This window comes from Fundulus heteroclitus, chromosome 3 (genome assembly GCF_011125445.2).
Source record: "Fundulus heteroclitus isolate FHET01 chromosome 3, MU-UCD_Fhet_4.1, whole genome shotgun sequence".
NCBI classification, from domain to species: domain Eukaryota; kingdom Metazoa; phylum Chordata; class Actinopteri; order Cyprinodontiformes; family Fundulidae; genus Fundulus; species Fundulus heteroclitus.
In genome coordinates, this window is record NC_046363.1 from 39216776 (window position 1) to 39242794 (window position 26019).

Here is a 26019-nt window from a genome sequence, read left to right on the forward strand (position 1 = left end):
TAAACATGCCTTGCATAAAGATTCAACAGTGCAGTTATCCAATTGGCTTTTCTAGATAACCACTTTTTGGCATCAAAACCCCTTTTTTTTTAAAAAAAACAAATAAATAAAATAGAATAAGAACCTGACATGCACAAATTGGGAGCAATAGGAGTATCTGCTGCTTCTTTGCTGCACTAACACCTAATTGACCAACTGAAGTCGCTTTTCTGTATGTAAAGTTATTTTGTCAGTATTGCCGGACTCATATATTCTCATTTCAATGTCCTGCATGACAAAGGTGCAGGAAAACATTGTGACATTTTTTCTGTACACAACAACAGCTGAATTTTTAGGGACTTTTGTCAACCAGGTTTTCCGTTTGCTGTAGTTTTGCATTGAACAAATTACAATCACAGCTTTCATACAGATTTTTATTACAATCCAGGAGTGATTTAAATCTCCTGGACACTAATTAGCATTCAGAAGGAGATAATGATGTTGAACAGAAGAATTTTCACATCTGCCTACTTTTATCTGGTCAACATTCTTTAAAAAAGATCAGATCTTCATTAAATGTTTTCTTTTTTTTAGGTTATTGTCTGCACCAAAAATTATTTTTTTTTAATCTAATGCAATTATGAAAATATTTTGTATAATTACTTAAAGTACAGTCAAGACATACCAAGCTAAATAAACACTGCTTCCTAAAAACACCCAACAAAAAGGACATTTGCGTGAAGATGCTGCCACCTGTAGGACACATAAAGAACGACACAATATAAGCAGCCAATGTCTGTATGGCAGGCAGAAGTTTATTCAAAAAGCATATATCTAGGAATCATAGATGCATATATTTACACGTGTAAATACATGATAAAAATTGAGCTTCAGTAGCTCCAATGTCTACATGCACCATGTGCATATGGAAATGTCTCTCAGGTTTCTTTTTTTTTCATAAAGACACACAACTCCCTCTCATTCTAGGGAGATTTTTCCAAAGTTATTGTTTTTTTTAAGTCACACATCTAAAAAATAATCCACAATCATGACTCCATCACAGCTTGAACTGGAAGACAACATCTTGTCTTCTTCTCCTTCACAGCTGAGACATCCACTCCAAAGACGCTGTTTTTGTTTTTTTATTTTTCAGTACTGTTGTACAGTCAGCAGTGACACTTTGGCACTGCCCTCAGAATCCATCAACAGGAGTCGTCTCCTGGACCAACCGCCTGTTACTGTCCTCTCTGACTGTGTGTTGGGGGCCTAACGGGGGGCGTTACAGTAGAAGCTATGAAACTGCAGAGCAGTACCTTCTGGCCGAAGGAAGAAAGGCTGGAGTGTCTTCCTAGTTAGCCGGCTGGGGCCGAACCTCGGGGATGAGTGAGGTGAAGAAGGTGCTGATGAAGGACCACGCGACAGTCAGGATGTTGGGCTCTGGCAGGGCAGCACCCAAAGCTCGAGGTCCGTTGCCTCCACCACCTTCGTCACCACTGTCATCATCCTCCATCCCCTCATCCATCAGTCGCTCCTGGAACATCCGCAAGCAGACACGTTTGGGTATTTACTTACATCTTCTACAATACAATACACCGGCAAAGTTACAGGAATTAAAGTTTTTGCACAATCCTGTCGAATGAGAATGAACGTTAATAAACGAGGTGCTAATAAATTAAATGCACACACACATATAATGCTCATCTACAGGAGGCTTTAAACCAGGGGTGTCAAACATACGGCCCGCGGGCCGGATCCGGCCCGCCGAACTATTTAGTCCGGCCCTGTGGCTAAATGCATTATCATTATAAAAAAAAAAAAAAAAAAAAAAAATTTCCAGTGTCCTGTCTGGCAATGTGGCAATAAGATGCCACAAAGAGCTCATCAGATTTGACTTTCACAAGTGGACAAGATAAAAGGAAGAGAATGATAAAACAATTATTGAAAAAAACATGTACTTTGTTTAATTGAAAATATGCAGTTCCTATATTGTCCACGAGGGGCGCTGTGTTTTAATTAGCAGATTAAGCTTCAGGTGTGGAAAAATTCAAATAATTTCTTAATTTTTATCTGTTTGATGTATTTTGTCATGCAGGACAGTGTTTTTAAGTTCCAAAAAATGTGAATAAATGTTTTTCAACAGTGTATAATCACTGTGATCAGTTTTTATGCATAATGCAGAAGTAAATGTTTAACTGAATAAAAGTATTGTTGAAATTGCACATACTTTTCTTAAAAACGCTGAGGTTATTCATAATATATTGTGTAAAAGTGAAATTAACTTAATATAAAAATCAACAAGTCCACATTTATTAGTTCTATTTAATCTTGCAATGAGTTAACTCGTGTGGCCCTCTTGAGATCAGATTAAGCTGTATGCGGCCCCTCAACCAAAATGAGTTTGACACCCCTGCTTTAAACGGAAAAAGAAGAACCAAGGTGAGGTTGTGGAAGACAGTTTCGGGCCACAGGCCTAAACTAGGGAATGACTCCATCAGCAGACGATGTACTGTTGGAGCTCTTCTGAAGGACCACAAGGAAAAAGGCCACGCTGAGGATCGTGAAGCCAAAGGACCATATACATCTGACATGAAAACAAAGTCAAGTGACTCTATCCACAAACACACAGGGACAAGGGTGCATAAAATGGCAGCAGGTGCTCTGCACTGATGTCAAAGCTTTAAATCTTTGGCTGTGGCAGAAGGCAGTTTGTTCTCCGAATGGTTTGAAGAGCCGTGCAAGAATGAGTGTCTGTGGGCAACAATGAACCATGGTGGAGGATCCTTGCAAGTTTGAGGCGGCATTGGAGGTTTGGTCAGGCTTATTGGTCTCCTCAATGCTGAGAAATACAGGCAGATATTTGTTCATCACGCAGAACCATCAGGGAGGTGTACAATTGGCCCCAAATTCATTCTGCAGCAGGACAATGACCCCAAACATTCAGCCAAGGTTATTAAGAACTATAATTAGCATAGAAAATCACAAGATGTTCGGAAAGTGATGCCATGGCCCCCACAGAGACCTGATGTCAACGTAGTGAGTGTCTGGGATTACAAGAAGAGACAGAAGGATTTAAAGAAGCCTAAATCCACAGAAGATCTGCGGTTAGTTCTCCAGGATGTCTGGAAAAACCTCAAAAACTTTGTTCAAAGGTTCGTAGAGGAATTGATGCCGTCTTGAAGACAAAATGTGGCCACAGTAAATATTGATAATATCTGTTCCTTTGCTGCTTTTGTTAGCTGGCGGAAATAAACTAACAACACATCCATTATTGAAAGCACACTTAATTTACAGCGTTTTTCATACCAGCCTAAAACTCACAGTACCGTATATAGATATTCATGATGGTCTACAGTGGATGGACAGCTGGCTGCTATAAAATGTGCCGACATAAATCGCCCATCATGAAATATTATTAAATCCAGTCGCATGTCAGCAGGTTGCAGCCACATAGTGTGTAGTCGGTTTTATGTGTCAGATTCACTCACTTCTACTTCTAACGTGTTAAAAACAGGAGGCATCTTGTATGACCTATGTATTTTTTCCACATACAAACTTTTACAACCGTAACGCCTGAAGAGCCAGTTCTTTTTAGGGGAAACCAAACAATACTGAAGGTTACAGATATTAAGCTCTTTTGCCATTGATTTCATTTGCTAGCCTTGGGATTCTTCCAGACACAACTCAGTCTAACATTCTGTTTGTCTTTAAGAACAAATAAATACGCAAGACAGAACACTGGTACTTAAGCAAAAACTTTTAAACTCACAATTTCCTGTATGTCCTGCTGCCTCTGCGCTTCGCCTGGAGGAGCGCCGGCCCTTTCCTCTCCTCTGACATCCTGCCGCTCAGGTCTGAAGGGAAACCACTGAGCCTGGTGCCTGAAACATTAACAGCCTCTTAAGCTCAAGTTAAAATAAACCTAAAATGTTCCGTAAAAAAAATATATATATTATCTCCCTGTGCTCAAACATTAGGACCAGTAACGGTTTCATTATTCATTCACATTGATAAGATTTTACATTCTTTTAGTGTAAAATCTCCTAGATAACGAGATGGTCAAAGTATGATAACCTGAGGCTAATGTTGAAGTAATAACTGTTTATCTCATATGAAGATGTCAAAGTTTAAATTGTTGGAATTGTGGGATTTTATAGTATTTCAGGCCAGAAATTAAAAGAGAGATGTTGTTAGTTCATTCAAGGTGTGCATTAACACCACAGATTATCCCAGAGAGTCATGATGGGGACACTGAACAATGACACCATGTTTAATTAAACAACTACTAATGTTTGCAGTATAGCCACCAGTTATCTAAAAAGGGTTTTGTTTCTTAAGATATTATATTATTAAGATATTATTAGAATTAGTAAACTCATTACCTTGATAGAAATCACATCAAAATTGCTCACAGCAGGTCCAGCCACTCTTGACTTCCAGACAACCTTTATGTATAATCAGTCTGAAAATTACTTCACTAATTTTGAGCTATTTCTATGTCACATTTGTATATGCTGAAAAAAATTTAAAATTCTGAAGATTTTGAAAGCCACACATTTATCCATCAGCAAATTTGTAAATGGCATTTTTTTCCAAGACTATGTTTGCATGTAAAAATGCATCAATTCTAACACATTTTGCATCGATAGAATAGTATTTTCATACAAGGTGCCAAGCAGAGATTAGGAATCCAGACCTAAACATTTCTAGAGCAGTCGGGGGGGTCATTCTCATTAAGAACTTGACAACCATTAAGCTGTAATAAGAGCTTTGGAATGGTTCTACAGAAAAACATAAAACTTTCTCCAACTGCATTGGAAAAACACATTTTGTTCCTTTTTTCATCTCATTAAACTCTCTTCTGGTCTTATTCTCTGCGTTTCAATGCCTCGTAGCATCTGTGATAATAACTGTATTAACGGTCCTATTTTCAAAAACTATGTGCAAATAAATTAGGTGTGGGTCAAGACCTTTGTACAATACAGTGGTACCTTAAATCATAAGTGTCCCAACTAACACATGTTTTTGACATAAAAACCGTTTCTCAGATGTTTTTTAACTTTGATTTGAAAGCCAAAATGTGGCTGACGAGTTTGACTTCAGACAACCCGCCACTAGAGGGCGCAAAGAACGCCACGATGAATGTCGCACCTCAAAAGCTACAGACAGCAGCACAGAGGTTATGTAAAACACAGGTGTTACGGAGAAGACGATTATAAAAGAAACGTTGGGAAAGTGGGGAAAAACGTTCAGACTTTAGGGGAAAAGCAAACTGAGCAACAGCACAATTTAATGACAGCTGACTAACTCATATATAAGAAATTCTGAGAAGGAGAATGAAACAGATTAACTAGGACAGGTTTTCAATCGAGACCCCCGCAGATTAACGAGAGAAAATCACGTTCACTCAAGCTCTTCTCCTTCACCTCCATCATTTTCATGCCACCTGATCTCCAATGCTGATTTGAGATAACTAACGTAAAGTGTATGTCGGAGTGACTTACAAGTAGACGAGCAACATGGCACCAACCACCATGATGAAGCGGCTAAAGGAGGAGTAGAAGTAAACGATGCTCAGCAGAACACCGGCCCGCGACACGGTGTACAGCCAGTCCAGCCAGTCCTGGTTCAGCTCGTCGTCGTTTAACACCGCGCCCCCCTGTGCGTTCATCTGGATGGGGTTGGCGGGCAGGTTCTCTTGAAGTGGGTCCTGGGCTGGGTTAGGGCCCAGAGGAGGCTGCACGGGCTCATTGGGCTGGGCGGGCTGATGGGGTGATGAGGAGGGGGAGGGCGGAGGAGATGTGCTGGGAGGCTGCGACGCAGCTACTGCTGCCTGACTTCAGGGAGGAGGTGAGAATAAAGAACGGTTAAACAGATGAAACAATGTCGACATCTAGACAAATGCAAGATTGTAATGACAAAAACTCGCTAACAGGGAATTAGCAGAGCAAGGAACAATGATGGGAGATTCCCACTTGGAAACACGTTCGCACAATAAGGTGGAAGAGATGAGCTTGAACAGTGGACTTACTATTGCATATAGTAGTGGTGTGCGTACATCTGCTGCCACCACAGCATCTGCACGGGAACATAGGCCGGGTGGGGGGGCATGCTGGCCGGGAGGCCGCCTTGTAGGGGGACCTGTGCTGCGTCTGGGCTGTGGAATATTTTTTGCTTATTATTGAATATATAAACACTGAGCAAAAAAGTATTTAAAAAAAAAATACATTTGCATTTCAAGGTGTATAAAATCTTCAGAGCGTTGCCAGAACTTCCCCTCAGTGTGAGAATTTTTAACTGAAACCTATTTCACCGTCCTGTTTCCAGATTTATAGAAAACAACAACACCTATCATAAAATAATATAAAATAATCAGGATGTTCCTGAGAATCTCCAACTGTTTAAGTCTTCATTTAATCACTCATATGGCCCAAGTGCCTGTATTTGTGTCTGGTGGTGTTGCTGTGTGTAGTTTCTCTAAGAAGCTGAAACTGTTAAAAGGTCATGATGAGAAAAGAGGAATTTAGTCACGCCACTGAGCATATGAGCACTCGGCCGTATTACAATAGTTTAAAGTAATATTACAGTAACAATATTTGTACGGATACAGCAAAAAATATATGCTGGGAAAATATTTTTTTTATTAAAAAATAATAAATAATCAAAAATCTGCTTCTGGTTGCTCCTTTAACACTTATTTTTTTTTAACAATCCATAGGTATTTAGAAAATAAAGAGAAGCGAGGACCCTGCTGTCATTACCAACAAAGGTTCTTCTATTAAATGGTAAATCCATTTCAGAAAGCCCAACCAACATATCCAGTTCATTTCTATTTTATTTATATAGCGCCAATTCATGAAACAGTCAATTTCAATCAGATTATACGGTTTGGTCAAAAAATTCCTCTCTAAGGAAACCCAGCAGGTTGCATCAAGTCTCTCCAAGCAGCATTCACTCCTCCTGAAAGAGCGTAGAGCCACAGTGGACAGTCGTCTGCATTGTTGATGGCTTTGCAGCAGTCCCTCATACTGAGCAAGCATGAAGTGACAGTGGAGAGATTAATATGAAATCCTTTTGGGGTTTCGCTTTAGAATATATAACTTGTGTCTGTAACTTATTTCATGGACTATTTTCTTTTGAATTCATTGCATGGGTGGGCCACTTGGGTTACTAACGCTTGATCTGAATTTAAAATGAATATATAAATACTGAACAAAATGTTACTATGTTCAATACTTACACACACACACCTTTTGCTGTATCACTGGGTTTACACATTTGTTTGCATTTACAGGTATTTGTAGCGTGTATTTCAGTTTTATGTAGGACTCTTAATGTTTATATTATGGTTTCCCCCCTCAAATCATTCTTTGGTTAAACATAATCAATATATCAATGCATTTTCTACACCCGCTTATCTGTGCAGAGTTGCAGGGGGGCCTGGTGGCTAATCTCCAGTTGTCAATGAGCCAGAGGCGGGTTGCCAGTCCTGGTTCAACATAATAATGTTTAACCAAACTTGCTCACCAGTGAGGACCACCAGGGCTGGTCTGAGGATGGTAAGACGGAAAGGCGCCGCGATACCTCAACCCATCATGAGTTCCTGGGAAAGAGGGAGAGACAGAGGAGGAAGAGGCAGACTGGCCCTCGAGATTTGGTGCCGAGGTGGATGAAGAGGAGCTGGTGCTGTCTGAACTCTGAAAAAAAAATAAAAACAATATTACCAAAACATGGCAGCTATGAAAAAGACAGGCTTGTCTCAGCAAAAAGGTCTAAAATTGACCTAAACGCATCAAGTTGCACAAAATTATTTGCCTTCATGGAGGTCAAATACTTTCGTGCAGCTTGATGATGATTTGTACAAGAGGTTACAGGAAGAAACTATATATTTGGCAAGATCTGGCTTCTGACTGGTCTTTAACACAGCAAGGTTTCTTCTTTACTCACGCTGGAGTCAGAAGCGGAGGAGTTGGAGGGACTGTGAGGCATTGGCGAGCTGGAGGGACTAGGAGAAGGACACACCGGGTTCATCGCGTGGTGTTCATCCTGCTGTGGCTTTGACCGTGCAGCGAACAACCAAATGATTTCAGAGATGAGAAAGGACAGGCAGCGAAAAACAGAGGGAGAGCACAGATTAGAGTGGAACAGGACGGAAGTCGCCGCCCCTTTTGTTTGTGACACAAAAGATCAGCCGTTGTTTTGACAGGCGGCCCCCTTTCAGTTTCCCCCCCAGGACTGAAGCATGACCACCAAGACCGACATCCCTGCAGTTTACCACTTCCTTACATAGGTCCTATCTGTATAATTAAGTGCTTCTTTCTGTTTGTTATCGGGGAGCTAATACTCGCACATTTATTAGCAATGGACTGAATCTTTAACAACAGCTGGCTGACAGCATGTTGCTGAACCACTGCAAATGTTTTCACACCATCGGTTGCCACTGGTACAGGGATGCAGTGTGGCTGATGCAAGCAGATTCTCTTATAATGAAAATCATTATTGTAACAACTAACTAGATTTTACCTAGTAGATATAACTGCATGTGGTCTTAGTGGCGCTATAATGTCAGCAGATTCATTCAGAAAAAAATAGAAACACCGCTAAAAGTCTTGATGAGGAAGAGTTTAAGGCTCCGGCTGAGAGTCACCGAACAAACTGTTTCGACAAGTGAAAGATAAATCTGTAAAACACAGGAGCAGAAATTAAAACTAGGTCTTGCGATATGTAGCAAATGCATCATTCTAAGCGTAGTTTATTACACTGCCACTTTGATTTATCCACCATCCTAAAACATCTGTAATCACATACCAGACATCCAGATTTAACCCGTCAGAACCGAACCAACACAAGTATTGATGTAAAAATAAAACTAACCTGTCATCAAACAGGATACTCTGAAAATACTTTTGATGGAAAATCAAAGGTAATTATCCTACAATATCAGCAGTTTTTTGTGGTGTCCAAACATTATCAATCAGTGTATTTTAGTGTAATGGTGCAACTAGGTCTGTCCAGAAGTGATGCTTCGTTGACCGTTTGAGGTTAGAAAACATAAGACATTAACCGTGGATAGTGTTATACCTCTGTGATCCCATTGTGGTCCTGAAGAAGCCTCCCTCAGTAAATCAGATCCAGCTTCTCGGACAGCTGCAACACAAACAGCACAACGTTAATGCGAGGAAGTGACCAGCCCACAGCAGAGCCCATCAATAACGCTAAGGGCAACTAGATCCCCATTTAAGCAAGTCTAACAAGTGTCCTACACTGGCAATTTTTAAAAAAAAATCTGTTTCATTGAGACTTTTAAGACCTTTTCCGAGCAATTAGAATAGAAATTCAAGAATAAAATGAATGATAAAATGAGAGTCATGATCTAATTTCAGCATAATTTTGACAACATTCCAGCGTAACGCGATGCATAACTTAAATGTCTTTTACCCAGCATGCAGTGGGCTCATGCCCAGTCACTGACCACATGCTTTAGTCTCTGCTTGAAACCCTTGACATTTAATTGAGGCTCAACTTAAATTAAAAATGTACCCTGCAGGTTGTTACCATATGTAACAGCAATGGTCCTGGGTCAACAATAGAGAAGTTACCTTTTCTTAGAAAAGGACAAAAAATATAAAACTAAAGAGCAGAAACAGCATGATGATAATTTGAGGAACGACCAAATATATTTTTGACAAAACCTGGAAGCTTGTGATTCAAGTCCTTATGTCCAATAACATTAGAAACAAATACATTGGATTCAACTTTTGTGAAAACAGTCAAATCTAAAACAAACTCAGTTAATCTACATATAGAACAGATGTTTAGAAGATTTATGTTTATGTCATTTGAACACACTGTACCTGTTGAAATAGTACCAGTTATGCTGTGTTGTTTGCATCTGTAACAAAAGCTTTACAAATCCCAGGATGTTTGTGAGGAATGTGATTTTCTATTATCAGCATGCACGTTTGGCTGCTTCACAAGTACCTAAAGGCGCAACAAATGTAAAAGTATGTGTTTTTGAGTCGTTTACTGACCAGTTCTGTTTGGCAAAACCCGAAAGCACTCGATGAGAAATGCTGCCTCTCCTCTTGGGACATAAACTGGAGCTAATGTAGCAAAACCCCTGAAGGAAAGCCCAGCTGAAGTTAACCTACAACAACCTGACGGATGTTTCTGCAGCTTGGGGTTAGCAGGTCGGAGAGCCTGCCGGGGCAGCGGAAAGATCGGCTTGCTCTAAAACCTTGTTGCCGACAGAAATGTGAGTCATCAGATAGATGTTTTGTGTACAGAGGCTAAGACTTGTTGATTCAATAACACTAGCGGACCGGTTCAGATTTCAAAGCATATTTCGGGTATCTGATACAGACTCACTTCCTCTTAGTCAAAGAAAAACAAACGAAAGGAAAACCTACCTGTACGGGCAAACTGTTGGCTATTTTCCAAAAATGATGATTTAGGACTACTAAGTGATTGGCTTTCGTTTTCTGACCCTGAGCCTGAGTTAATCAGAAATAGTTTGACATTTAACATCATGCTTTTGGGGATATACGTCTTTTGGTTAATGTGGTCCTAGGATTTCATTTAGGAGTTCCGGCTTTTTCAAGAAACAAACAGGAACTAATGTAGAAATGAAAGTCACACAGCTTTAGTCTTTATTTTTGAAATGAAGGAAAATAAATTTTAGTCAAAAAGTGTTATTCATTGCAATCTTTATTTACTCGCAAGGATGGGTGTTTGGTGTATTTTGTGAGGGGAAAAATTAGTTACATCTAAAAATATGGGATTCAGAACAGAAAAAACAAAACGTCTTAAAAGTAAAAAAAAAAAATTTAAAAATAAAAAAAACTATAATTTCATAGGACACTATGTAGCTATACTTTTGTTAGAATTTTTAGTGATGAAGCTCGTTCCAGTGAAACTTTAGCTTGAGTAGAAACAATTCTCCCATTTTAACTTTAGAAAGGTCAGATCAGAGACCTTAAGTTGTAGCTTTGAGAAATGTATGAATCGAAAAAATTAAGCTTTGATTTTTTTTTTTAGTGATGAAGCCCATTCCAGTGCAACAATAAAACACAATCAGTTATTCTAGTTGTAGCTTTGGAAAGGTTGGACAAAATTACTTTAGATCATTAAACCCCAAGAATATATTTATCTTATTTCTTATTATTAACATAAATAATCAATGTTTTTTTCTGTATTATTGTTTATGTATGAAAGGAGTCTAGTTAAGGATTTACTTAGCTTTTTCCTTTGTTTTTCCCATGTTTGTCTGCAATGTTTTTTCTGTTGACGTACAGCACCTTGAATCATCTTGTTACTAAAAAGTGATATAAAAATAAATTTACCTTACCTTACCTACCTACTAAATGCACATTTACATTAAAAGTAAACTTTCTTTCTTTCTTTTTTTATAGCTTCAGGCCCCTTGATAAATAAAACTAATAAAACCAATAACTATAAAGTACTGATTCTGAAGACCCCGGGAGAGCAGTTTTACCCTTTTAGGACATTGTGAAAACTATTATTACATAACAATTATCACTTATTACATAACAATGATCCAACGTAGTGGAGAAAATACAGAACACATCAACTGACATGTGAAAAGACATTAGCTGCTGAACCTCTACTTGCAAAAATAAGCAACACAAATGTGAAAACAGAAACTGTTATTCAGGCGTAGAGTTTCTGTTGACACTTGCTGCTACCTGCCATGTTTGTTACATTTAACTGTTAAACCAGCTCGGTGATCGTAATATTTCCTCGACAAGACTGAAGTCGTTAGAGTAAGCGCTAATAACGTACGCGTTTCTAATTGAAAACATTTGACTTATTTACTTTTGAAACATAACGATTTAAGGCAGGGAGGGTTTCATTTTAGCCCTTTTCGCGAAGCTACGGTTAGCCCGCTAGCTGGTTAGCTAGTTTTATTAGCAATGTGTCGAATCGTTTCCTCGCTGACGACATACGGGTCCATCCGAATTTTACTCCTACGCTCAGAAATCGACGTTTCTTTACCTGTCACCTCCCAACTGCACCGTCTCCTCGTCCCTGCTCGGCTCGGCTCGCCTGCCTTGTTGTTGTAATGTCGACTCTGGGGAGCGGAAACCACGTGACCTTCATAACAGCTGATCGTGACGTCAGAGAGCTTCCGGTCTGGCCTCGCTGGAGGAAACCCAGACACCGCTACTTGTTATTTATTTATTTATTATTATTATTATTATTATTATTATTATTATTATTATTATTATTATTATTATTATTTGTATTATTTGTATTATTTCATGGACGGATGATGCTGTGTTTCTGTACTACAATGTTACAGTAAAAATGTCATCCGTTATTGTCAGGACAGTCCTAGGCAGGGGTGTTTTAAACTCCATGGTCCAGAAGTCATCGGGCATAAAACCCTCAATTTATTTTTCAAATAGTTCTGATTAGAGATGGACCGAAATAAAACAAAGTCAGGAACAGAATGGCCATTTCCCTACTCCTGTCTTTTATGCTTTAGAATTCACACAATTTCTATAAAAACATGTGCTTTCATGCACTGCATTTTTTTTTTATTTAAAAAGGCAGAAAGAGGTTAGACATATTTGTCTCTATGAATGATCTACGGATAATCTTACAGCTACTTTAGCATTTTTCCAAACCTGTGTCCTGACTCTGTTTCCATTAAACTTTAGATGGAAGATGGAAGAGTTTATCTCTGAGAGAAAAGTCAAGGAAAGCATGAGCGACAACACATACCTAGGCATAATGTTATGCCTAAATGATGTCCATAGAAATAAAAACATTCAAAGATTCTTTATTGTCACTGTGGTGAAATTTCTTTTTGGCCACTCCAGCTAAGAGTCCATTTCACGCAGTGGAAGTTAGTTTTATTCTGAAAGTGTGATTATGTAAATATGTTTAAACGCAAACAAATACACAGGCAATGAACATTTCTATACAACTTTAGAAATGTTTTGGAAATGTTTTTGAGTGTCGAGGACGAGTTTCCCCATGTGTCTGTGAGTTTCCCCATGTGTCCGCCAAAGCCATGAGAGTCCTGATCCCCTTCACCTCCACCTACCTATGTGAATGTGGGTTTTTCCGCTCCCACCCTGATCAAAAACAAATGCCGGTCAAGGCTACAAGTGCAGGATAACTTGTGGCTGTGACTTTCTTCTGTACAACCCCGCATCGAACAGCTTTGCGCAATAAAGGCGCGTCCTCATTGTTCACATTGAGGATCTTGGTTATCTTTACCTATTTCAAGGGGAGGCTCACATTTAATGAATTTGAAAACCCCAGGTCTAGAAGAATCCTTACCTCGATGGGACAGAGCTGGTTTAGAAGTAGAAGACACAAACACACTTTTGGCAAGACACTGATGCTACATGACTGTCTCCTTAGTTACAGTATCTCATGAGGAATTTGTCATATAACTTTAACTAAGTTATAGCTGTGAAATAATGATCACATATGGGATTTTTCTTGTCATTACAATGGTAATACTTTTACCTTTTTGGTCTGTAGTTTAATTGAAACATATATATTTTTTCTGGATCTATGCTAAATTCTCAAAAGGTATTTATTATGACCCTGACAAATTCTAGGCCATCCTATTGACTCACAAAAGGGATAACTGATGATAAAACACGCAGCTCCACATCTGATGCTGGATCGAAGCTGTCAAGATTGTCTCAGGTTAATGGAGTGGATTTAGTAGAGAAAAGAAAACAATAGTTTGTGTCAGAGGTTCTAAGCATTTCTTCAGAGCTTTAGTAAAGTAAATATGTCCATGGAATTATACAAACGATTTAACTGATTTTTTTTTTTTGAACGGGTAGCCAAAATGTTATTTCAAAAGATCATTTGATCCACAGGGAACCTGAGTAGTTTTAATGAAAAGATATATTTTATAGTAGACAATTCACTTCTTTAATGGCCTTGTAACTCCTCCGAGTATTCTTGTTAACCTTCAGCTCCCTTTGCAAGACAATTTGAACAAAGTTTGAATTTGTCCAGGATGCTGTTTGAAAAGCTTGCATTGATTTGGATAAATCCCTTTTTACATGGTATATACACATGGTAAAAAAGAATATAAACCCCCTCTAAGTCCTGGAGTTTTCTTTCTTCAACGCTTTGAGTGTGTGTTCAGTTTTTAACCACAGCAGCTATAAACAACTTTTTGACTAAAGATGCAGGTTATGAGACACAGTCCATAACCGTGTCTAATAAAATAAGTTTCAGCTTTCTGGATCTTTCTGTTAAAGTCTGTAATAAGTCTGAATGAGGCGACTCCAGTGCTGCATAAATTAGCAGCCCCTCATAAACTGTATAATTTCTGCATGACTGATTTACAGATGGAAAGAATATGTTTGAAAATGACAGAAAAGTTTATTTATCCTTGTAATACAATTCAATTGGTAAAATACATTATATCAAATAATTAGACACAGAGCGATATTTTAAAGTCATTATGTCTCATTAAAGTTTTTCAACTTAGCTTAGAAAAACATGACATTCAAGAAAAAATTATTACATGAGATAAAAAAAAAACATTTTTAATACAGAAATGTGGGCATACTTTTCATCTGTTTTTAAATAAAATTATTTTCAAAAGTTACTTTAAATCTGAAAAAAGAGCCTCATTAAAACCAATATTTTAATTTATATGTTATTGTTTTAAGACATTTTAAATAATAATTTTTAAAATTGAGATTAACAATCTTTTTTTCAAGGGAGATTTGGCAATAAATAAATAGAACTGTCATGATTTGTCTTGGATGGATCCAGAACACAGCACACACACACACACACACACAGAGAGAGAGAGAGAGAGAGAGAGAGAGAGAGCTAGTTTCCAGAGTTTATTGAAGCAGCAAGAAGTGGATGATGAAAGCCAGAGTCATTTACCAGACGTAGGTTGCAGGGGTACAGGAACTGGCAGACGGGAAAAGACAGGAACAGGACAGGCATGATGTTCAGAGGACTGGAGACAGGGTCAGAAATGTTCAGAATGCAGCCTTCAGGCTGCATCATGTCAAGAACAAATAAAAAACAGTTACAAAACATTACATGTAAAACATCTTATATAAATAGCATCCACAAAGATGATAAAAAACTATTAAAACTGTAAAATGTTACATAGGACAGAATTAAAAAACACTGACAATTTACAGCAGTCATCTCCAATTTTAGCTTCCCTTCATTGGCTTACTGTTAAATCAAGAATAGAATTTAAAGTTCTTCTTCTAACTTATAAAGTCCTTAATAATCAAGCTCCATCATATATCAGAGCTCTGATTACCCCGTATGTTCCTAACAGAGCACTTCGCTCTCAGACTGCAGGTCTGCTGGTGGTTCCTAGAGTCTCTAAAAGTAGAATGGGAGGCAGATCCTTTAGCTATCAGGCTCCTCTCCTGTGGAACCAACTCCCAGTTTTGGTCCGTGAGCCAGACACCCTGTCTACTATTAAGACTAATCTTAAAACTTTCCTTTTTGACAAAGCTTATAGTTAGAGTGGCTTATGTTACCCTGAGCTACCTCTATAGTTATGCTGCTATAGGCTTAGGCTACTGGAGGACATCAGGGCCTATTTCTCTCACTCTACTGAGTTCTACTGTTCTCTAGTTTTACATTGCTTGTCGTCATTTCAGCGTTTAACTTTTTGTTCTTTCTCTTTTTTTTCCTTCATAGCAGGTACACCTGGTCTGACATTGTGTTAACTGTGACATCATCCAGGGAAGACAGATCACCCGCTATTACCATCTAATGTAGAACAGGTTACTGGATCAATGCGTGCTTCTGTGCTTTTTTGTCTCTCTTGTTGTGTCTCTGCTCTGTCTTCTGTAACCCCCAGTCGGTCGAGGCAGATGACCGTTCATACTGAGCCTGGTTCTGCTGGAGGTTTTCCTTCCCGTTAATGGGGAGTTTTCCTCTCCACTGTCACTTCATGCTTGCTCAGTATGAGGGATTGCTGCAAAGCCATGGACAATGCAGACGACTCTCCCTGTGGCTCTACGGTTCCCCAGGAGTGAATGCTGCTTGTCAAGACTTTGATGCAATTAACTGGGTTCCTTTATATAGGACATTTTTGACCAATCTGTATAATCTGACCCAGTCTGTATAATCTGATTGAATTTGACTTTGGAAAGTGCCTTGAGATTACATGTTTCATGAATTGGCACTATATAAATAAAATTGAATTGAATTGAATCTCTAAACCCATCAATCTAGTCTTTAAATCACTCGGGGAGATCAAATTGTCAAGCTGCAAGACAATTTCCAGAGAATTCCATGTGGTGAGGGCTAGTTAGGCATCTTCAAGTCAATTAATTTTATTTGTATAGCAACCGATTCGTCAAATAATGCAAACAGATTGGGTAAAAAGTTTCCTATCTAATAAAACCCCGCAGATTGCATCGAGTAATTGATAAAAAACATTCACTCCTCCTGAAAGAGCGTAGAGCCACAATGAGCAGTTGCTTTCATTGTGTCGTTGACTTTGCAGCAATCCCTCATACAGAGCATGCATGTAGTGACAGTGGAGAGGAAAACATCCCTTTCATAGGTAGAAACCTCCACCAGAACCAGGAACAGGCCAATGGCGAAACGTTAAGGCTCCCACATACTTGAGGGACATGAGTCCACGCATGTCCACGGAATAGAGGTGGACTCCGTGCGGACAGATACATGCAGAATAGAATTTCTCCAGATTTGTATGCTATGTCACACTATAAACTGCTCGGCGGGAAGAAGTCTTCACATCAAACTATTTTATATGTGACACCGAGCTTAATAAACCGAGCTGCTACAAGTAGGCAGTCGCAAGGTGTCACAGCTGCTTTCTGAGCCGCACTGACATGTGCACGGGGGGTGCTTTAAAGTCAATGTAAAGTAAATGCAAATACTTACAAATACTTGGTATCCTACCAGTAATTTTAATCCTGCTTTACATAAACAGGAAGACTGATCATTTAAGACCTGACTGTCACAAAGCATAAACCACACACTACTTAGTGGAAACTTTGAACAGCCTTTGTACAGCTAAAGTAACAAAAGATTCATTAAGAAGCTTAATTTCAACAGCCAGTGTTATTCTTGAATACAGGCCTCAGAAAATATAAGGTAAGATTCTTTCGAAATGTTAAAATTTATCTTGATTATTTCTATTATAAATTTTTTCTTTGTTTTTGAAACAAAGAAGATGTTTAAGCTTAGAGACGCTAAAAACTCTGACTTTTACATACAACCCACAGAGAAACACATAATTTAAACTTTCACCATGACTATTGAAACAGCCTTGGTAAGAGTGGCCTTCATTAGCTTGAGTTAAAATAAATATTTATTTTACTGTTGATGTGGAAAAGTTTATAACGTTTTATCTAGATTCATGTCAAATAATACTATTTACAGTAAATCTTATTCTACTAGTTCTCAGTCAGGTTTTTGAAATGATTCATTACTGATTTATGATCAATTACAACCTTTAGGCTGAAACTGAACTGCTTCTTCCAAGTAGACCTAGAACAGACTGCTACAAGTCAGTGATTGGTTTTGGATGGCTCTCCTCTCTGACAACATGGAAAAGGGTTTTAGAAAATAGGAAGAATATATTTAAAGTAAGTACACTCCCTTGTTTGCAGTCTTCTGACTCTGGGCTCGATGCTGACTCAGACGAAAGCAGGAGAGTGATGGACTGACACACAAAGGACAATCAAATACGTTTTTGGGCCTGAGCAGCCTGCAAATTGAGTTGTATTATTTTTTATCTTTGTTCACCTCGGTTCAGAAAGCTTTTTTCTTTGTGCCACCTACTGTAGAGACCATAATCCAGCATTACCATCAAGATTACTTTTGCACAGTAACAATCCGTTCCAGAAATCCTTCTAAGGAACCCAGTGAGAAATTCAAAAACCAGTGAAAGGTTCAATGACAGCCAGGCAGATAGTGACCTTCCCTGATCAACAACAGCTGTTTTTAGGGACATTCTCTGTCCGCAGTATCAGGAGAATGTTGAAATTACACCTGGTGAGGTTCAGTTCTGAGAGAGAGGTCTTATTTTGGACCAAAGTAATGAGCCTTTCTTATCAGTTTTAATTCTTTAGATCACCCCCAACATTCAAAGAAAAAAAAAGCAACAGCTTTTTTTATAGCCATAGTAAAGGCGGCATGTTTAATCATGCTCAAATGACCAGAACACACATAACAAAGAATAAATAAAGACAGAAAATTGCATTTACAATAACACAACCATCCTAACAAAGTTATGTAAATAAAATTAGAACATAATTTTAATTAGATTGCAATAAAGTTACACAAAACATCCAGAACAGGATCCTGAGGAGTTTTAGGTGCATCGGTTGCTCAGCGTGGAGCCAGAGAAACAGAGACTCAGATCGTCAAACCTCCACAGACAACCTGAAACCTCTTGGAAGCAGGGACCATTCAGGTGGATTCACGGACTAAACTCTGACGATCTACCTGTGTGTGTGTTCTCACTTTATTTATTTCATGTACCAGCTTCTAAATCTGAGTCTGACTCACAATTTACGCCGCAAAATACAAACACGAAGAAGTTTGATTTGATCTGTGTCGTCGGATGACGAGAGAGAGAGAGAGAGAGAGAGAGAGAGAGAGAGAGAGAGAGAGAGAGAGAGAGAGAGAAATTTTCTGATTCCCGCTTGTTTTTTTCTCCCGGATCCGTAGCAATTCTCTCCTCTGTTGCCTCTGATTCCTCTCTCTCTCTCTCTCTCTCTCTATCGGTTCCTCTCTTCCTTCATCACTAACTTTCACCTTAGATGTCTCACCTGCATGACAGTTTCTCTGATTTCAGCCTATTGAGCATATTTTCCAGAAAGAATGAAGTAGAGGCCACAGGCTACGTGTGCATATACAGCACAATGCATAGAAGAAGATATCTTCCTCTGTATTTCATCTTAAAATTAAGCTTAGAAGAATAAATAGAACATTTTTCCTGTGAATGCATTTTTTGTATTTATCAAATTTATAGTTTTTTATTTTTATTTTTACACAGGAAATGTTTATTTACACATCTTTATGTTGTGGGGGAAAAAACAGCCAGACCACCATTACGTTTTTGATCTAACCCTAGCGGCAGTACACTTTGGGAATCCCTGCTTTAGATGTGTAGTTTCAATGAAACCATTGAATAATATTATTCTGATAATGTATAGTATAAAATATGTGCATTTTAAATCTTTTTTTAAACTATGCAATTGGAGGTCAAGGGTTTAGTAGAACTACCATTAAGATTGATTTTGTACATTGATGTTTTATTTAAAAAAGAAAAAGTAAACTTTATTACATTAAAATGGCTTAATCACTACATTTATTGATCATCTGTTTATTAATTTTGTTTAATTAGTTTATTATTAGTTTTCCTTCAATACATGTGACCAGAAAATCCATTATTTCAAAATAATTTCTAATTTAATTTCTCCTTTCATCCCATTTTTTTTGTTTTTATATGCAGTCAGCGGATTACAATATAAATTGTATTTTGTTAATGTATTTAAATTAATCAAAAATTATGCATAATCTACATTTGTAAATTGATACCTTCCTAAATAAAAGGAACCCTGAAGTGAAACCACACACAGCTCATCACATTTGCATTTCTATCTCTCCACCTTTTCCAGCCACCGGTAAAGAAGTATGTAAAGTTTTCTGTATATAAAAGCTAATCTCAGTTGATTCTTCTCCCATTAACTTCATAACAGCCATGGAAGATTTCAAAAAGCTAATGATACTCACAGGTTAGTGTTTCTTCATGTCTTAACTGTCTGTGTCAAATGTAATTTTCTCTGAAGCACATTTTTCTAATAGAACCAATCCCACAAAAATGTCAGCTAATGTTTATCTGTACACTTCTAACTTTTCTTCCACAGGACTATGTTCTCATTTTCTCTGTGTGCATCAGCACAAGTACGTCTTATTTCACACTCCAAAAACCTGGAGCGAGGCCCAGAGCTACTGCAGAGAAACATGCATTGACCTGGCCACCATGGAAGACATGGTTGAGATGGATAGGGTTCTGAAAACTGTTGCAGATAACTACAGTGATGCGGTGTGGATTGGGCTGCAAAGAGGAAGCAAGCCAGTGTGGCACTGGTCTCTGACAGACAAAGATTTCTACAAGGATGGAGAAAGAAATAACCTAAAATGGGGCTCATTAGGTGGCGATAACTGTGCTGATTACAATAATGGAAAACTTTCTACAATCTCCTGTACTTTCACAAGATTACCAGTCTGCTTTGATAGTAAGTAATTCTCTTTCATTTTGGCCCTAATAAAATGTAACTGTTATATATTTATGTTTTTAATAATGACTTTGGAAATTCTAATTAAAAATACAAATTAATAATTTGAAACCTCAAGCAGAAATCACCCAAACACACACATGATGCGCAAGAAGGCCTAAATACACTTGATCTGTGTGAATGTCAGTACAGCCAATATATATATATATATATATATATATATATATATATATATATATATATATATATATATATATATATATATATATATATATATATATATATATATACCACCGAGAGATAGTTGAGGTTGATTTGACCAAATCCTGCCAATGGCTAAAGAGAGCTGGACTGGAGGACAGTACTGAAGCACTATCATGGCAGTATAGGAGCAGGCCTTGAGCACCAAAGCAATAGAGGCTCAGATCTACTATACCAGGCAAGATTCCAGGTGCAGGCTCTGCAAAGAGGCCCCAGAAACCATCCAGCATCTTACAGCAGGGTGTAAGGTACTAGCAGGGCAGGAATACATGGAATGCCATAAACAAGTGGCTGGTATAGTGCACAGAAACATCTGTTCAGAATACCAACTGGAGACTCCCTGGTCAAAATGCAAGCCACTAGAGCTGTTAAGAAAAAAGTTTCTTAGAACCCAATTATTTGTTTTCTCAGAGTAACATTTTCTATGTCATACAGCACAGAGGAAAGTAGAGAAATTAAGTCTTTTATTCTGCATGGGAGGAGCTAAAGGCCCCCCACATACCTGCGTGGACATCAGTCCACATGGAGTCCACGCATACTCAGGGTGGCTCTGCATGGACATGTACTTGTCCGCACAGACAAGTACGCTTAGAGCTCAATTTCTACGACCGTGTATGTGGTGTCACACTATAAAGCGGCAAGAAGTTTTTACATCGAGCTTTTTTATATGTGACAACGAGCTGATACACTGAAGTGCCCCAAACACGCAGTCGCAAGGACGGGAGGAATCACATTCCCTCTCTGTGCGCACTGACAGGTGTGCCATGGGTTCTTGCTGAAAAATAAATGGCTTCAGTAGCTCAGCTCGCTAATCAAACATTTTACAATCCCTTATATGTAGGTAATAGGTACACTCATCTATGAAGGGTAATACATGTGCAGAGAATCAGTGCAGTCAGCACGACGTCCGCGCGGCTCACAGTATGCGCAGTAGAGGTGGGCAGATCGATCCTAGGATCGATACTATCGATACAGATATTGAACAATACTCGTTTAACAAGATCGATACTTTTTATTCTTACCTGCGCGCACTGATTGCAGCAGATTCACGAAAGTCTCAACGTCTGTGTTACTTTGCTCCTCCCCTCCCTCCGCTCTCGTCGCTGTCTTGCATCGCCATGGCTCAGCGGCGCCAGCCAATGAGCATGCAGGCTCAGCCTGGCCCGCCCACTCAGCGCTCTCTTCACTCAACACACAAACAACCACGCTGCTGCTGCTCGAAGTTGGAGAGAGAGAGACCGCCGCACAGAAAAACATGGAGAAGAGGGAAAGAAGCACCGTTTGGCTATATTTTAATGCGGTATATGAAACAACGGCAAGCTGTATGGTTTGTGTTAAATGCAGTGGAAATATATAAACACGCGAAAAACCATGAGCAAGAAAACGTCGAGCTACAGAAAAGGAGAGAGGAGACGAAACTTCGCTCATTGCCCCGACAGACTCTCAACCCACAGACCTATGTTTATGACAGAGGTGTTTCAGACCTCCAGAGATTATCCAGGTAGAGAAGAGTGGTCATCTTCAGCAGCAGTTTGTATTAACTTTCAAAGTAGATATTATATGTCTTTTGTTACTGGAGCCCACTCAGAAAGTGTAACTAGGACCTTGAAAGAATCCAGTACATTTATCCCATTAAAACTTGTTATCTAAGATAAGCTAAGATTAGATAATCCTTTATTTATTCCACAACGGGGAAATTTATAGAAATAAAGCAACAGGCAAGTGCACACAATACAAACAAAATTACATAAGGATTGAAAGATATAATATAAGAGGTGGATTAGAAAAAAAACACAATGAACATAATATTATTATTAAATTGTAACAATGAAATAAAAATAACAAAAACACCAAAAGGTCAACAGTTTCATGATACATCAAGCCTAAATGTAAAAAGTATAGGTATCGTATCGCTATCGACAACACTTACCCTGTATTTACTTGGTATCGGATTGATTAAAAATTCCCAATATCGCCCACCTTTAATGCGCAGAGTATGATTTAAAACCGCTGGGGACAGTAGACACAGAACAGGGAAGTGACTGCAAAGCTTGTTGGGAATTGTAGTCACAAGTGTTTCTTTGCGCATAGCGCCAACATAACCAAACAATCAACGTGTATGCATGAGTTATGCATACCAAAAACCAAATGACCCTAGCATGAAAGTCAGTGCCTGGAAGTTGCTGTTATTTGGAGTTTTTAAACACAATTGCATAATTGAGGAAAAAAAGCTAAGCTTTCATTTACTGTACACAGTCAAGCCTAGAACATAATGACATTACTTGAGCCTGTTTTATCATACAGGAAAAAAAATAACAATAATAAAACAATGGGATTTGGCAATTATTGGGACTAGTTACAATGGCACCTACTATGAAGTGAAAGGAGTACTAACATGATTTACTCAAGCAAAAGTAGATTTGTAACAAATGGCTAAAAGTAAGCTATCTGAAATGCACTTTGAATAACAATTAGATTTTCTTTTTTCAGCACCAGTGGCCATTATTTGACAGTAAGCTGACAGGAATTGGGGTTGAGCTAGAGGGGGTTGATATATGGGACAGCCACATTGAAGACTGAGACCTCAGAAAATGGGTTGCTTGCTCCACACCTGCTCCTCCGTCACACCCTTTTTTTTCTTTAGTGTAGTGTCTAGCAATGTGGCAATAGGAATTGATGTCTCAATGCCAAATAGAGCTCGACAGATTTTGCGTTCACAAGTGGAGCGAACAGCTTTCACCATACTGCTCCGCTTGATTTATGCATGTTAATAGCTTTATTGTGATTCCTGCAGGGAGAATTTCAAATTATATGGACACTACAATGGGAGAGTAAAGGAAGAACAAGAAGAGAAAAAAAGAAAGAGAAGAGGTGAAAGAAAGAAGAGATAAAAGGGAGAGAATGATAAAACGTTCTCCGTCTGCTCCATCACCTGGAAAGAGAGATGCAAAAAGAACAGCACAACCAACAGACATAAAGCAACAGATACAATCGAGTAACACCTAGATGCCATTGCTAAATCATATGTACTATTATTTAAGCTGACATGTGTAAAGTGATACCTGAAAAAAAAAAGTGAAAGAACATAAATAAATAAATAAATGACAGGCTTTCTGTATATAAGTGAACACTTAATACCTGGAAGGTGTTTTCTGGGGGAAAAACACCTGATGAGAGGGAAGAATCACTATTTGAATCAGGTCAGATGCAATGACAGACCAAACTTTTTTAAGGAAGGTGGAAGGTAGTTGTTACGACTTGGCTCAAAGGACATAATAAAAAAGGAGGTACACAACGTATTTTAAAATAGTGAATTATTTAAATCATACTAAGGTTAAAAACAAAACTGTTGTTTGGAAGAAAGAAAGTCAGTAAAATCAATTGTATCTGATGTGGAAAATCTCTGTGGAAGAGTGGCAAATAACTACAAAGCAAAACGGCAGCCGCATACCTGTGGAGGAGAGCATAGAGAGATGAGTTGGCACCCAGGGTTTTAAAAAAAGCTGAGGACAAGGGCGTTACCAGGTCCATAGTTCTTTGATTTTAGTATTTAGTGTTGCAAGAAAGGTAAATGTCTGACCCTCACCGACATCAGACATCAGACTTTTTAATACAGATCAAACGCACCATAGGAGCTTGTGCACTTTTGTAAAAGATATTTTCTGCTGAATTTGCACCACTTGTCCACATGCAAGCTAACACATACCCAAAGCAGTTCATGGTATATCTGTGTGGATGATAAAATAGCCAAAGATCAACAAAAACAGGAATATCACTGCCTACCTGGTAAATAATGTTGTTTGTGTTGTAAGAATCATGAAAAATTGTACAATTTCCCCTTTCAGGAACAAAACAAGGAGATGCTCAGTACATCCTTGGTCAAGAGCCAATGACTTGGATCGCTGCTCGAGATTTCTGCAGAAAAAGCTACACGGACCTCGTCAGTTTGAGGAATGATGCAGAATACCAGACAGTCCAGGAAGTTGCCAATGGAAATAAAGTATTTGTTGGTCTCTTCAGAGATCCCTGGGAATGGTCAGACCTGACTGACTCCTCGCTAAGGTACTGGAGGGAATCCCAAGAAGTAAATCCCGAATATGATGAATATTGTGTTGCTTTGTTGAAGACTGATTCTGGTAAATGGGGAGACAGGAAATGCACAGAAGTGCATCCTTTCCTTTGCAAATGCAGTAAGTAAAAATAATTAAGCAATGCAAATTTATAGCTATGGATAAACATGCAAAATGAAGAAGCATTTTAAATTGCTGTTATTTTGCCTGTTAGGAGAAACCAAACTGCAGGTCATAAAACTGAGGATCATACAGCAGGACTCAGTTTTGGATCTAAATGACCCTGCTGTGCAAAACAGCATCTTGGAACAAGTAAGTCTTTCAGATGTTTGTAAGTTAAGTGTAGCTATTGTTTCAATCAGCATAAAATATATGTATACATTGCTTAAAACAAATTGGTGCTTTTTCTGTACCAGATGAAACAAAAGCTGAGTGGAAATGTAAATGGTGTCATTGGTCTTCAGTGGAAAAAACACTCTGATGGAAGAGTTTTCATTGTGGATGCTGAGGAACACAATCCATAAGAAGACCACAGGGGAATTGCTCAGAATCTGTCTTGATGATGTAAAATCCCACTAAGATGTGTGCTAAAAAAACATAACTGTTTTGAGATGAAGCTTTGTTTTTGACTTGGAATACCACGTTTAGGATGTAACGTGATGAATATCTTCAATAACTCTGTGTGCAGTGTGCTTATTAGATTTTACAACGCACGCTTTTAGCAGGAATCCCCTCATACAGTCTGCCAGTATGTCCCGAGAACCTTACCTTTCACTGGATTTACAGCTGTGTACATATAGGTATAATTAAATATTTGCATGAGCAGGGCTCTCAACTCACAAGCATTAACCGTGTGACATGCATTTCACTGACTCTCACTGACTTCCCACGCAACACATGACATTTCTCACGCATAAAAATGACAAAGCCCATATGGGCTGTGGATGATCCGTTCACAGCTCTGTCCATCCAGAGCTCAGTTTAAACCCCGCCTCTACGGAGCTGTTTCAGTTACTTTCTCAACTTGTGGTCATCAGAGTTATAAATAATTTTGGTCTTAACCAGTGGTAAAAGTAAGCCAGTACCGTCCGGTTCTGCGTATGCAGGAGGCAAGGGGGGAGAGCGGCTGCCAGATAAAGCCTTCATTAAGAGCCTTCAGTCCTGGCTGCACGCTGGATCAGAAAACAGTCTGTTTTCTGTTTATAAGTTTTGTTTTTATTCATTTTGCATTTTTTAACTACATGTGCTGTGTTTCCGTGCCTCAACGCTCTTAGTGCTCCTCTCCCCTCCCTTCCCCCGGACCCAGGTGCTTTTATCAGCGGTCACCATTCAAAACGTGAATCGTTACAGTAGAGGAGATTTGTCTGGTCAGCGCGGAGACTGAGATGAGAAACCTGTCGCTGTGAAAGGTGATGATGATGGTTATCAGTGTTGTATAGTAA

The 26019-nt window shown here is 38.7% G+C and overlaps 2 protein-coding genes across 2 annotated transcripts; one reads left to right on the forward strand and one right to left on the reverse strand.

The window, feature by feature from the left end:
• Positions 1-772: 772 nt before the first annotated feature.
• herpud2 (HERPUD family member 2) lies at positions 773-12100 on the reverse strand. The gene is made up of 8 exons (XM_021312615.2): positions 11992-12100; positions 9058-9123; positions 7924-8031; positions 7504-7673; positions 6008-6133; positions 5481-5813; positions 3746-3857; positions 773-1510 (listed from the first exon to the last, which is right to left on the reverse strand). Exons 3-8 carry the CDS (start codon positions 8005-8007, stop codon positions 1328-1330), a joined length of 1008 nt encoding a protein of 335 aa, XP_021168290.2. The 5' UTR covers positions 8008-8031; positions 9058-9123; positions 11992-12100; the 3' UTR covers positions 773-1327.
• Positions 12101-24390: 12290 nt separating this feature from the next.
• On the forward strand, positions 24391-25231 carry LOC118557917 (C-type lectin BML-2-like). Its single transcript, XM_036128400.1, has 3 exons — positions 24391-24697; positions 24792-24889; positions 24994-25231. Exons 1-3 carry the CDS (start codon positions 24397-24399, stop codon positions 25099-25101), a joined length of 507 nt encoding a protein of 168 aa, XP_035984293.1. The 5' UTR covers positions 24391-24396; the 3' UTR covers positions 25102-25231.
• The last annotated feature ends 788 nt before the right edge of the window (positions 25232-26019 follow it).

Coding starts and splice junctions, on each gene's coding strand:
- herpud2 (XM_021312615.2), bottom strand. CDS start 8,007: ATGAACCCGGTGTGTCCTTCTCCTAGTCCCTCCAGCTCGCCAATGCCT. Junction 6,134..7,503: donor AGCCCTGGTGGTCCTCACTG/GTGAGCAAGTTT, acceptor AATATTCCACAG/CCCAGACGCAGCACAGGTCC. Junction 3,858..5,480: donor GCCATGTTGCTCGTCTACTT/GTAAGTCACTCC, acceptor TTAATGTTTCAG/GCACCAGGCTCAGTGGTTTC.
- LOC118557917 (XM_036128400.1), top strand. CDS start 24,397: ATGACTTGGATCGCTGCTCGAGATTTCTGCAGAAAAAGCTACACGGAC. Junction 24,698..24,791: donor TCCTTTCCTTTGCAAATGCA/GTAAGTAAAAAT, acceptor TTTGCCTGTTAG/GAGAAACCAAACTGCAGGTC. Junction 24,890..24,993: donor AAAACAGCATCTTGGAACAA/GTAAGTCTTTCA, acceptor TTTCTGTACCAG/ATGAAACAAAAGCTGAGTGG.